The 12,457-nt window shown below is 36.5% G+C and overlaps 1 protein-coding gene across 1 annotated transcript in view; it reads left to right on the top strand.

Annotated features, from left to right (window-relative positions):
* TIPRL (TOR signaling pathway regulator) overlaps window positions 1–12,457 on the top strand; it is a 51,552-nt gene that overhangs the window by 11,789 nt on the left and 27,306 nt on the right. The window contains exon 4 of the mRNA XM_077156896.1: window positions 12,035–12,166. Coding sequence (XP_077013011.1) covers window positions 12,035–12,166 — 132 coding nt within the window. The remainder of the gene's footprint in view (window positions 1–12,034; window positions 12,167–12,457) is intronic.

A 12,457-nucleotide genomic window follows, 5' to 3' on the forward strand; every position in this document is an offset into this window, starting at 1 on the left:
GCTCAGGGCTCTAAATCTAAGTCTTATGTGTCACATAAATACCCAAAGTTTCAGTACTGTGCTATTTTAACCACTGTCACTTTATAATATGCTTTGAAGTCAAGAATTATGAGTCCTCCAATTTCGTTCTTCTTTTTCAAGATGTTTTTGGCTATTCGGAGCCCATTAGCCTTCCAAATAAATTTGATCATTGGGTTTTCCATTTCTGCAAAGTAGACTGTTGGATTTTTTATTGGGAATATTAAATCTATAAATCAACTCTGGTAGAATTGACGTCTTAATGATATTTAGTCTTCTAACCCATGAGCACAGTGTCCTATTTATTTTGGTCTTTTAAAATTTCATTTAGCAATGTTTTGTAGTTTTCTTTGTATGGATCCTTTATATCCTTGGTTAAATTTATTCCTAGATATTTGATTCTTTTCGCTATTTAATGGAATTTTTCTTCATATATTCTTCTGATTGTTCATTACTAGTGTATAGAAATATTTAGTGATTTTTTGTTATTAATCTTGTACCCCACCTCTTTACTGAACTTGTTTATTAGCTCAGTAGCTTTCTATATATAGAATATATAGAAAATTTATATTTTCTATGTATAGACTTTCTATATATAGAATCATGTCATCTGCAAATAGTGAAAGTTTTAGTGCTTCATTTCCAATTTGAATGTCTTTTATTTCTTTTTCTTGTCTAACTGCTCTGGCTAGAACTTCTTGCACAATATTGAACTACAGTGGTGATAATGGGCCTCTTTGTCTCGTTCCCTATCTTAGAGGGAAAGCTTTCAGTCTTTTACCATTGAGTACGATCTTAGCTGTGGGTTTTTCAAATATGTCCTTTATTGTGTTGTGGAAGCTCCTTCTATTCCTATCTTTCAAAGTGTTTTTTATCAAGAAAGGTGCTGGATTGTGTCAGATAATTTTTTCTGGATCAATCAAGATGATCATGTGGTTTCCCCACTTTGATTTAATAATGTGATGTATTACATTAACTGATTTTCTTGTTTGAATCACTCTTGCATATCTGGGATAAAATCCACTTGATCATGAAGTATAATTCCTTTAATGTGCATTTGGACTCACTTTGCAAGTATTTTGTTGAGAATTTTTGCATCTATATATATTAGTGAAATTGTTCTGTATTTTCTTCTCTGATAATATCTTTATCTGGCTTTGATATTAAGATGACTGTGGCTTCATAGAATGATGTAGGTAGTGTTGTCTCCTCTTTCTTGGAAAAGTTTGAGCAGGATTGGTATTAGTTCTTGGAATGCTTGGTAGAATTCACCTGTGAAACCTTTTGGGCCTGTGCTTTTCTTTGTTGGAACGTTTTTGATGACTGATTCAACCTCTTTCTTTGTAATTGGTTTGTTCTTTTAGAATCATTATAGACTGTGTGTTTCTACGAATTTGTCCATTTCATCCAGTTGTCTTAATTTGTTGGCATACAGTTGTTCATATATCCTCTTATGATCCTTTTTCTGTGCTGCAGTAGTAATGTCCTCCCTCTCATTTCTGATCTTATTTATTTGCGTCTTCTCTCTTTTTCTGTTGTCATTCTAGCTAAGGATTTGTCAATTTTATTGATTTTCTCAATGAGCCAACTTTTGGTTTTGTTAGTTCTTTTTTTATTTTCTATTTCATTTATTTCTGCTTTAATCTTTGCTGTTTCTTTCCGTTTGCTTGCTTTGGAATTAGTTTGCTATTCTTTTTCTAGTTCTTCCAGATCTGTAGTTAGATCTTTGATTTTAACTCTTTTTTAACGAAGTGTTTAGGGCTATACATTTTCTCCTCGGCAATGCCTTTGCTGGATCCCACACGTTTTGATATTTTGTGCACTTGTTTTCATTCATCTCTAGATATTTATTGAATTCTCTTGCAATTTTTTCTTTGAACCACTGATTAGGAGTATGTTGTTTAACTTCCATATATTTGTGTATTTTCCAGTTCTCTGCCTTCTATTGGTTTCCAGTTTCATTCCATTATGGTCAGAGAAAGTTTTCTGTAACTTCAGGTGTTTAAATTTATTGAGACTTGTTTTGTGACCCAAAATGTGGTCTGTCTGGAAGATGATCCATGAGCACTTGAGAAGATTATATAAACTGCTTTTGTGGTGTGCAGTGTTTTGTATATGTCTTTTAGGTCTAGTTCATTTATTATATTATTCAAATTCTCTGTTTCCTCTTGATCTTCTGTCTAGATGTTCTGTCTATTGATGAGACTGGTCTGTTGAAATCTCCAGCTATTATTGTAGAGATAACTGTTTCTCCCTTCAGTTTTGCCAGTGTTTGCATTTTGGGGCAGATGGCTAGGTGCATAAATATTTATTATTATTATTATTAATATTTTGGTGAATTCCCCCTTTTTAAAAATATATAGTGTTTTTCTTTGCTTCTTATGACAGTTTTGTATTTAAAGTTTATTTAGGTAGTCTAGTTACCCCAGCTCTTTTTTGGTTGCTAACTGCATGGAATATTTTTTTCCAACCTTTCACTTTCTACCTAATTGTGTATGTGGGTCTAAGGTAAGTCTCTCGTAGACAGCATATTGTTGGAGCACAGGTGTTTATCCATTCTGCCAATCTGTGTTTTTAAATTGGGATTTAATCTGTTGACGTTCAATATTATTACTGTAAAGGCTGTACTTATTTCAACCATTTTATCCTTTGGCTTTTATATATCATATCTTATTTTTGTCTCTCTTTTTACCTTTTTTTTTTTTTACCCTTATGAAATTATATATATTTTTTATTAATTAAAAAAAGAATTAACAAAACAATTAGAAATCATTCCATTCTACATGTACAATCAGTAATTCTTAATAACATCACATAGTTGCATATTCATCATTTCTTAGTACATTTGCATCGATTTAGAAAAAGAAATAAAAAGACAACAGAATAAGAATTAAAACAATAATAGAAAGAAAAAAAAGAAAAAAAGAAAAAAACAAAAAACTTATACCTCACATGCAGCTTCATTCAGTGTTTTAACATAATTGCATTACAATTGGGTAGTATTGTGCTGTCCATTTCTGAGTTTTTATATCCAGTCCTGTTGTACAGTCTGTATCCCTTCAGCTCCAATTACCCCTTCTCTTTTTTTTTTTTCTTTTAATTAACGGAAAAAAAAGAAATTAACCCAACATTTAGAAATCATACCATTCTACATGTGCAATCAGTAATTCTTAACATCCTCACATAGATGCATGATCATCATTTCTTAGTACATTTGCATCGGTTTAGAAGAACTAGCAACATAACCGAAAAAGATATAGAATGTTAATATAGAGAAAAAAATAAAAGTAATAATAGTAAAATCAAAACAAAACAAAACAAAAACCTATAGCTCAGATGCAGCTTCATTCAGTGTTTTAACATGATTACAATTAGGTATTATTTTGCTGTCCATTTTTGAGTTTTTGTATCTAGTCCTGTTACACCATCTGTATCCCTTCAACTCCAATTGCCCATTATCTTACCCTGTTTCTACCTCCTGCTGGACTCTGTTACCAATGACATATTCCAAATTATTCTCGAATGTCTGTTCACATCAGTGGGACCATACAGTATTTGTCCTTTAGTTTTTGGCTAGACTCACTCAGCATAATGTTCTCTAGGTCCATCCATGTTATTACATGCTTCATAAGTTTATCCTGTCTTAAAGCTGCATAGTATTCCATCGTATGTATATACCACAGTTTGTTTAGCCACTCTTCTGTTGATGGAGATTTCGGCTGTTTCCATCTCTTTGCAATTGTAAATAACGCTGCTATAAACATTGGTGTGCAAATGTCCGTTTGTGTCTTTGCCCTTAAGTCCTTTGAGTAGATACCCAGCAATGGTATTGCTGGGTCGTATGGCAATTCTATATTCAGCTTTTTGAGGAACTGCCAAATTGCCTTCCACAGTGGTTGCACCATTTGACATTCCCACCAACAGTGGATAAGTGTGCCTCTTTCTCCGCATCCTCTCCAGCACTTGTCATTTTCTGTTTTGTTGATAATGGCCATTCTGGTGGGTGTGAAATGATATCTCATTGTGGTTTTGATTTGCATTTCTCTAATGGCCAGGGACATTGAGCATCTCTTCATGTGCCTTTTGGCCATTTGTATTTCCTCTTCTGAGAGGTGTCTGTTCAAGTCTTTTTCCCATTTTGTAATTGGGTTGGCTGTCTTTTTGTTGTTGAGTTGAACAATCTCTTTATAAATTCTGGATACTAGACCTTTATCTGATATGTTGTTTCCAAATATTGTCTCCCATTGTGTAGGCTGTCTTTCTACTTTCTTGATGAAGTTCTTTGATGCACAAAAGTGTTTAATTTTGAGGAGCTCCCATTTATTTATTTCCTTCTTCAGTGTTCTTGCTTTAGGTTTAAGGTCCATAAAACCGCCTCCAGTTGTAAGATCCATAAGATATCTCCCAACATTTTCCTCTAACTGTTTTATGGTCTTAGACCTAATGTTTAGATCTTTGATCCATTTTGAGTTAACTTTTGTATAGGGTGTGAGAGATGGGTCTTCTTTCATTCTTTTGCATATGGTTATCCAGTTCTCTAGGCACCATTTATTGAAGAGACTGTTCTGTCCCAGGTGAGTTGGCTTGACTGCCTTATCAAAGATCAAATGTCCATAGATGAGAGGGTCTATATCTGAGCACTCTATTCGATTCCATTGGTTGATATGTCTATCTTTATGCCAATACCATGCTGTTTTAACTACTGTGGCTTCATAGTATGCCTTAAAGTCAGGCATCGCGAGACCTCCAGCTTCGTTTTTTTTCCTCAAGATGTTTTTAGCAATTCGGGGCACCCTGCCCTTCCAGATAAATTTGCTTATTGGTTTTTCTATTTCTGAAAAATAAGTTGTTGGGATTTTGATTGGTATTGCATTGAATCTGTAAATCAATTTAGGTAGGATTGACATCTTAACTATATTTAGTCTTCCAATCCATGAACACGGTATGCCCTTCCATCTCTTTAGGTCTTCTGTGATTTCTTTTAGCAGTTTTTTGTAGTTTTCTTTATATAGGTTTTTTGTCTCTTTAGTTAAATTTATTCCTAGGTATTTTATTCTTTTAGTTGCAATTGTAAATGGGATTCGTTTCTTGATTTCCCCCTCAGCTTGTTCATTACTAGTGTATAGAAATGCTACAGATTTTTGAATGTTGATCTTGTAACCTGCTACTTTGCTATACTCATTTATTAGCTCTAGTAGTTTTGTTGTGGATTTTTCCGGGTTTTCAATGTATAGTATCATATCGTCTGCAAACAGTGATAGTTTTACTTCTTCCTTTCCAATTTTGATGCCTTGTATTTCTTTTTCTTGTCTAATTGCTCTGGCTAGAACCTCCAACACAATGTTGAATAATAGTGGTGATAGTGGACATCCTTGTCTTGTTCTGATCTTAGGGGGAAAATTTTCAATTTTTCCCCATTGAGGATGATATTAGCTGTGGGTTTTTCATATATTCCCTCTATCATTTTAAGGAAGTTCCCTTGTATTCCTATCTTTTGAAGTGTTTTCAACAGGAAAGGATGTTGAATCTTGTCAAATGCCTTCTCTGCATCAGTTGAGATGATCATGTGATTTTTCTGCTTTGATTTGTTGATATGGTGTATTACATTAATTGATTTTCTTATGTTGAACCATCCTTGCATGCCTGGGATGAATCCTACTTGGTCATGATGTATAATTCTTTTAATGTGTTGTTGGATACGATTTGCTAGAATTTTATTGAGAATTTTTGCATCTGTATTCATTAGAGAGATTGGTCTGTAGTTTTCTGTTTTTGTAATATCTTTGCCTGGTTTTGGTATGAGGGTGATGTTGGCTTCATAGAATGAATTAGGTAGTTTTCCCTCCAATTCGATTTTTTTGAAGAGTTTGAGGAGAATTGGTACTAATTCTTTCTGGAACGTTTGGTAGAATTCACATGTGAAGCCATCTGGTCCTGGACTTTTCTTTTAGGAAGATTTTGAATGACTAATTCAATTTCTTTACTTGTGATTGGTTTGTTGAGGTCATCTATTTCTTCTTGAGTCAAAGTTGGTTGTTCATGTCTTTCCAGGAACACGTCCATTTCATCTAAATTGTTGTATTTATTAGCGTAAAGTTGTTCATAGTATCCTGTTATTACCTCCTTTATTTCTGTGAGGTCAGTAGTTATGTCTCCTCTTCCATTTCTGATCTTATTTATTTGCATCCTCTCTCTTCTTCTTTTTGTCAATCTTGCTAAGGGCCCATCAATCTTATTGATTTTCTCATAGAACCAACTTCTGGTCTTATTGATTTTCTCTATTGTTTTCATGTTTTCAATTTCATTTATTTCTGCTCTGATCTTTGTTATTTCTTTCCTTTTGCTTGCTTTGGGATTAGTTTGCCGTTCTTTCTCCAGTTCTTCCAAGTGGACAGTTAATTCCTGCTTTTTTGCCTTTTCTTCTTTTCTGATAAAGGCATTTAGGGCAATAAATTTCCCTGTTAGCACTGCCTTTGCTGCATCCCATAAGTTTTGATATGTTGTGTTTTCATTTTCATTTGCCTTGAGGTATTTACTAATTTCTCTTGCAATTTCTTCTTTGACCCACTCGTTGTTTAAGAGTGTGTTGTTGAGCCTCCACGTATTTGTGAATTTTCTGGCATTCCGCCTATTATTGATTTCCAACTTCATTCCTTTATGATCCGAGAAAGTGTTGTGTATGATTTCAATCTTTTTAAATTTGTTAAGACTTGCTTTGTGACCCAGCATATGGTCTATCTTTGAGAATGATCCATGAGCACTTGAGAAAAAGGTGTATCCTGCTGTTGTGGGATGTAATGTCCTATAAATGTCTGTTAAGTCTAGCTCCTTTATAGTAATATTCAGATTCTCTATTTCTTTATTGATCCTCTGTCTAGATGTTCTGTCCATTGATGAGAGTGGGGAATTGAAGTCTCCAACTATTATGGTATTTGTGTCTATTTCCCTTTTCAGTGTTTGCGGTGTATTCCTCACGTATTTTGGGGCATTCTGGTTTGGTGCGTAAGTATTTATGATTGTTATGTCTTCTTGTTTAATTGTTCCTTTTATTAGTATATAGTGTCCTTCTTTGTCTCTTTTAACTGTTTTACATTTGAAGTCTAACTTGTTGGATATTAGTATAGCCACTCCTGCTATTTTCTGGTTGTTATTTGCATGAAATATCTTTTCCTCTTTTTACCTTTTTAATTACCCTAACTGATATTCTTCATTTCTATATTCTCTTCCAAACCTTTCTCTCCTTCTACATTTTCTTCCAAACCCCTCTCTCCTATCTTTTCCTATTAACCTGTAGGACTCCCCTTAGTATTTCTTGTAGGGCAGGTCTCTTGTTCATGAACTCTGCAAATTTCTGTTTATCTGTGAGTATTTAAAACTCTCCCTCATTTTTGAAAGACAGTTTTCCAGATAAAGAATTCCTGATTGGCAGTTTTTCTCTTTCAGTACCTTAAGTATATCATACGACTGCCTTCTCACCTCTCTGGTTTCTCCTGAGAAACCGGTCTTACTGCAGTTCCCTTATATGTGACAAATCACTTTTTTCTGGCTGCTTTCAGGATTCTCTTTTTATCTTTGGCATTTGATATTCTGATTGGTATGTTTCTTGAAGTAAGTCTATTAGGATTTATTCTATTTGGAGTATATTGTGCTTTGTGGACATGTATGTTTATGTGAGAGTTAGGAATTTTAGCCTGTATTTTCCCTCAGATATTCTTTCTGCCCCTTTTCCCCTCTCTTCTTCTGGGACACCCATGACACCCATGTTTGTATGCTTCATGCTGTCATTCAAATCCCTGATACCCTTCTCAATTTTTCCATTCTTTTCTCTAGCTGTTCTTTTATCTGTAAGATTTCAATTGTATTGTCCTCTAGTTTGCTGATTCTTTTCTTCTGCCTGTTCAAATCTGCTGTTGTATGCCTCTATGTATTTTTAATCTCTTCTGTTATGCCTTTCATTCCCATAATTTTTATTATTTTTTTTAATACATTCAAATTTTTCAAATATTATGGGAGGAGAGTCACCTTGGAAAGGACATTCCCAAGTCAGTATTTCCCAGTTCCTTTATGGGCCAGGGACCCATAAAGGGGGCATAGAGCAACTCCAAAGAGTCCTGGGGAGATGGTCTGGAAAGACACCAGAAGTCTTTTTAACAACTCCCTGGAGCTGCGCTTTCCTAGGCTGCCCAACAGATATCACCCTACAGAAAACTGTTTTCTGCTAGTGAGGTACTGTGTCTATAAACTTCCACTGCCTCCACCTCTGTCCCTGGTGGGGTTTAAATAATGGCTGCCAGCTGTTCTGTCTGGAGCTGGCTGAAATAGCAGTTCAGAGCCATGACCCAGTTATTCAAATTCACCGATCAAAAGCCATTGTGAATGCTTGGCCATGTCCCTCCTGTTCTTGGGGAAGACGACTTCTGTATCCCTTCTGTCTGTAGTAGCCAGTCACCTCAAGAGTGGGGGATAAGCACTGCAGCCACCACGGGGTGAGTTACTCCAGGTTCTTTACTATAGTTTCTCAACCTCTCCATCCTGCTCTTCCCTGTATGCCATACAGTGCTCTCCTGGCCTCCAGAGCTCCAGAACAGTTGTTTCAGACAGTTCCTCCCTGTCCACGAGCTGTTTTCAAGGAAGAGTGAGTCCTGGAGCACCCTACTCTGCCATCTTCCTTCAATGTGTTTTAAGTTAGCTGTTTCCCTCCAGCACCACTATCCAGATCCCTGAGTTCAGGGAAGAAATGAGTGGAGTTTACGAAGAGAGATGGCTGAGAAGTATAACATTTTAAATAATATTTGTCCTTGCAAATGGAAGAAGATAGTAGTATAGCTGTTATATATAACGAATATTTCCAGCCCATGTTTTGTCTGTTATTTTTTTTCTTTTTCAAACATTTTATAAGAACAAGTAAATTGCAAAACTGACAGATTCATTTTGACTTTCTGAAGGTATATATGAAACATTAGTGAAGTAGCTATTTACTAAAGAAAAAAATTCATTCCCTGACTAATTTTTTGAAAGTCAGTTGTATCCATAAGGAGGATCTTCAAATGTGTTTCTTTTGACCTGTAACTAAAAGTAAAGAATTTATTTATTTAACATTTTTTTATTTTTTAACACCACTTAAATTTTATGCCCTTAAGGAGTCCTAGAGACACTAACTTTTGGATTTATTCTATTTGGAGTTCATTAAACTTGTTTGACTTGCATATTTATGTCCTTTGTAAGGGTTGGGAAGTTTCCCCCCATTATATGCTCAACTAATCTTCCTAGCTCTTTACTCTTCTCTTTACTCATTCTCACCAATGATTCTTATATTTGTGGACTTTGTTTTGTCCATCATTTCCCTGAGTTCCAATTCAAATTTTCCCATTGTTTTTGCCATTTGCTGTTTTGAGTGTTCAGAATCAGTTGTCCTGTCCTCTAGTTTGCTTTTCTTTCTTCTGCCTCTTCAAATCTACTGTTGTATGTTTCTAGCGTGTTTTTATTTTGTCTGCAGCATCTTTAGTCTATATTTATCTATTCTTTCAAATTCATCTTTATGCTCTTCTTGTGTTTTCTTGATCTCCTTTATGTCATTAGCCATCTTGTTTATTTTATTTAGTGGAGTTTTATGAACATCTTTGATTAGCTGTTCCAATGTCTGTGTCTCTTCTGGTGTTTTATTTTGGTTGTTAGGCTAGGCCATATCTCTCTGCGTCATGATATGTTTAGTGATCTTCTGCTGTCTTTGCTGCATATAAATATCTTGATTAGCTTACTTTAGAAGTTGATTTCCTTCAGTAGTTTGAAGCCTTGTATTTGTGGGATGCATGTGGAGCAGGATGTAGGGTGCAGGGCGGGGCACAACAGTGCAGTGGTGCATTGCAGCACAGGTATAGGTATAGGTTGGAGTGCTGTGCTGGTGCCTATGAGCATGGGTGCCCAGTGATGGGGAGAATATGGCTGTGTGGGTGCAGGGGTCTGGGGGGGCAGGTCCTTGGTGTGCACTGGTCTAGAGTGCGAGGCCCGTAGTGTGTATATGCAGAGCTCAGGGCAGTGGGTCAGCATTGCACCTGTGTGGGCTGTGGGTAGATGTGGCCTGGCTGCACAGGTCAGTGTTTGCCCAGAGCTGGGAGGGGTGACTGGGGGCTGTGCGCATGCACAGATCTGGGAGGGCTGTAAACTATGCACATGTATGCAGAGTTCAGGGGGAGCAGGGTGGGGTTGCACGAATGTGTGGGCTGGGGACGGGTGTAGGCTGGATATGGAGGTGTGTCCACAGTCTTTACACCTTGGTGACCTCCTGCAGGATGCAGGAAAGGGGATGTAGGGCTCGGGAGGGGTAGGGTGAGATGAAACTGTGCTTATGCAGGAGAGGTAGGTTGGGCTGGGACAGGCATCCTTATGCTTGGGGTGGGGGTGTGGGACAGGTATGCAGGTGAGGGCTTGGCAGGGTGGGGTCGCCTGGAGCACAGATGGTGGGGCGGGTGATGAGGTTCAGGTGCGTGGGGTGTGGGATGAGTTGTGGGTCGTGAAGGCTGCACTAGTGAGGGTACTGCATTCAAAGAATGCGGCTTGGCTTACTTCCTAGTCCCCATCTCCCTGTCTGTGCACCCTGGATTGCTCCAGGCGTCTGCTTTAGGCTGTCTGCACCAGCCAGATTGTCTCTGAGTCTCCGGTTTTCTGCTTCTCAGTTCCTCAGCTTTTGCAACCAGGGCCTCCCTATGTGGGATAGAAGACTATCCCAGGTCACTTACACCCTGGAATTGCTATCTCAGTTGCCCTCCCGTCCCTTCTCTAGCTGTTCCTTGGAGCAGGATTGAATTTGATCAATCCTATCCCGCCATCTTCCTGGAACTCCTTAGAGTTATCCTAGCTTGCAATCATACAAGTGATTCAAGGGACTAAGTTATATGCTGCCATGCCCTCCTTCCTCCACCTCCCAATTTTTACCTTCAACATGAAGCTAAAATGTGTTCCAGACACATTTTGAAATAACACTGCAGAGCACTAACAGTGTCATCTGTAGTTGGACATGAAATAATTGTGGACATTTTCTACCTCTTGGGAATTATTAAAAACTGCTTCTTTCTTTTTGTTAGCTCCCTTCCCCATATCACATAATACTCTCTTAGACCATTTTTCCTCAAAATCTTTATAATTGAACATCTTTTAAAATTTTCTTATAATTCTTATCTAGTTATCTCAAACTGTTCTGTCTTGTAATTCTATCCATGGATCAAGTGACCTACCTCACCATGGCTGTTAAGTAAAGCAAAATAATAGCTCCCATTTACCGATTACCTTTGATTTGCCAGTCATTTGTTTATGATACAAAGACTATCGAAGAATAGAACAGCTGAATATTTTGTAGTGAAATTGGATATAATAAAGAATGGTGTCACAAATCATACTTTGGTGCTACTGTTAGGAGAAACTTGGATTTAGTTAGCTACTGATATGACCCAACTTGGGATTTATGCTTTCGTTGGATTGTTTGTATATCTGTGTCTTACAAAACAATACATTGAAATAATTGCCTGCATCCTCTGAAGCCCTTTGAAATGCCAGGAGTTTCCTTCAGAGTTTCTCTAAAAGTTATTTTTGCTTCATTATTTAAAGCACTGTATTTAGTTTGTAGTTTTTGAAAAGTTGTAGAATCTGAAATATATAGCATTCTTAAAAGTGGACTTTCAAAAGAACTGCTTTGAGTGTCTATGATAGTAGCAGTTCATCACATTGACTAATTTTCAGTTGAATAATCTTCTCCTAGTCATAACAAAATACTTGATTTTAATGTGATTTATATGAAAGATGATGACATTTTATTCTATATTTTTGTTTAGCAATAATATCAATTATCTGTGTGTTTCAGAGACCAGGCATATAAACTGATCTTTTATGTCTGCTGATGACCCTCAAATTTAAAACTGTGTGCTCTGTGCAGAAAAGACTGGTAGGAAAAATTACTTCCCTTTGTCTCTGTAGCTCTTTCTTAAAATTTTTTACGTGCTCCTTCTTACACTTTTTCTTTCAGGTTGTACCTACAACAGATCATATAGATACAGAGAAACTGAAAGCCAGAGAACAGATTAAGTTTTTTGAAGAAGTTCTCCTGTTTGAGGATGAACTTCATGATCATGGAGTTTCCAGCCTGAGTGTGAAAATTGTGAGTATTATGAGTTTCTTTTTCCTTTTTTTTTTTATTCTTACCATTAGGCGTGAATAAGATCACTCTGAGTCACACTGAGTATAAACGTGATATCATGTAAAATTGTTCCTGGGACTAGAGTACATCTTATTATCTATTGTAAAATATATTGCTAATATGTAAGTTTAGCAAAGGATTTTTTTTTATGGACCTGGCCACTTTTTGGCTTATCTGCTTATTGTTCAATTAGAATGAAGACTGTGGCTCATTTTCACATTTTGAATTAATAGTGGTGTTGATAGGATGCAA

This window comes from Tamandua tetradactyla, chromosome 4, assembly GCF_023851605.1.
Source record: "Tamandua tetradactyla isolate mTamTet1 chromosome 4, mTamTet1.pri, whole genome shotgun sequence".
In the NCBI taxonomy this organism is placed as follows: domain Eukaryota; kingdom Metazoa; phylum Chordata; class Mammalia; order Pilosa; family Myrmecophagidae; genus Tamandua; species Tamandua tetradactyla.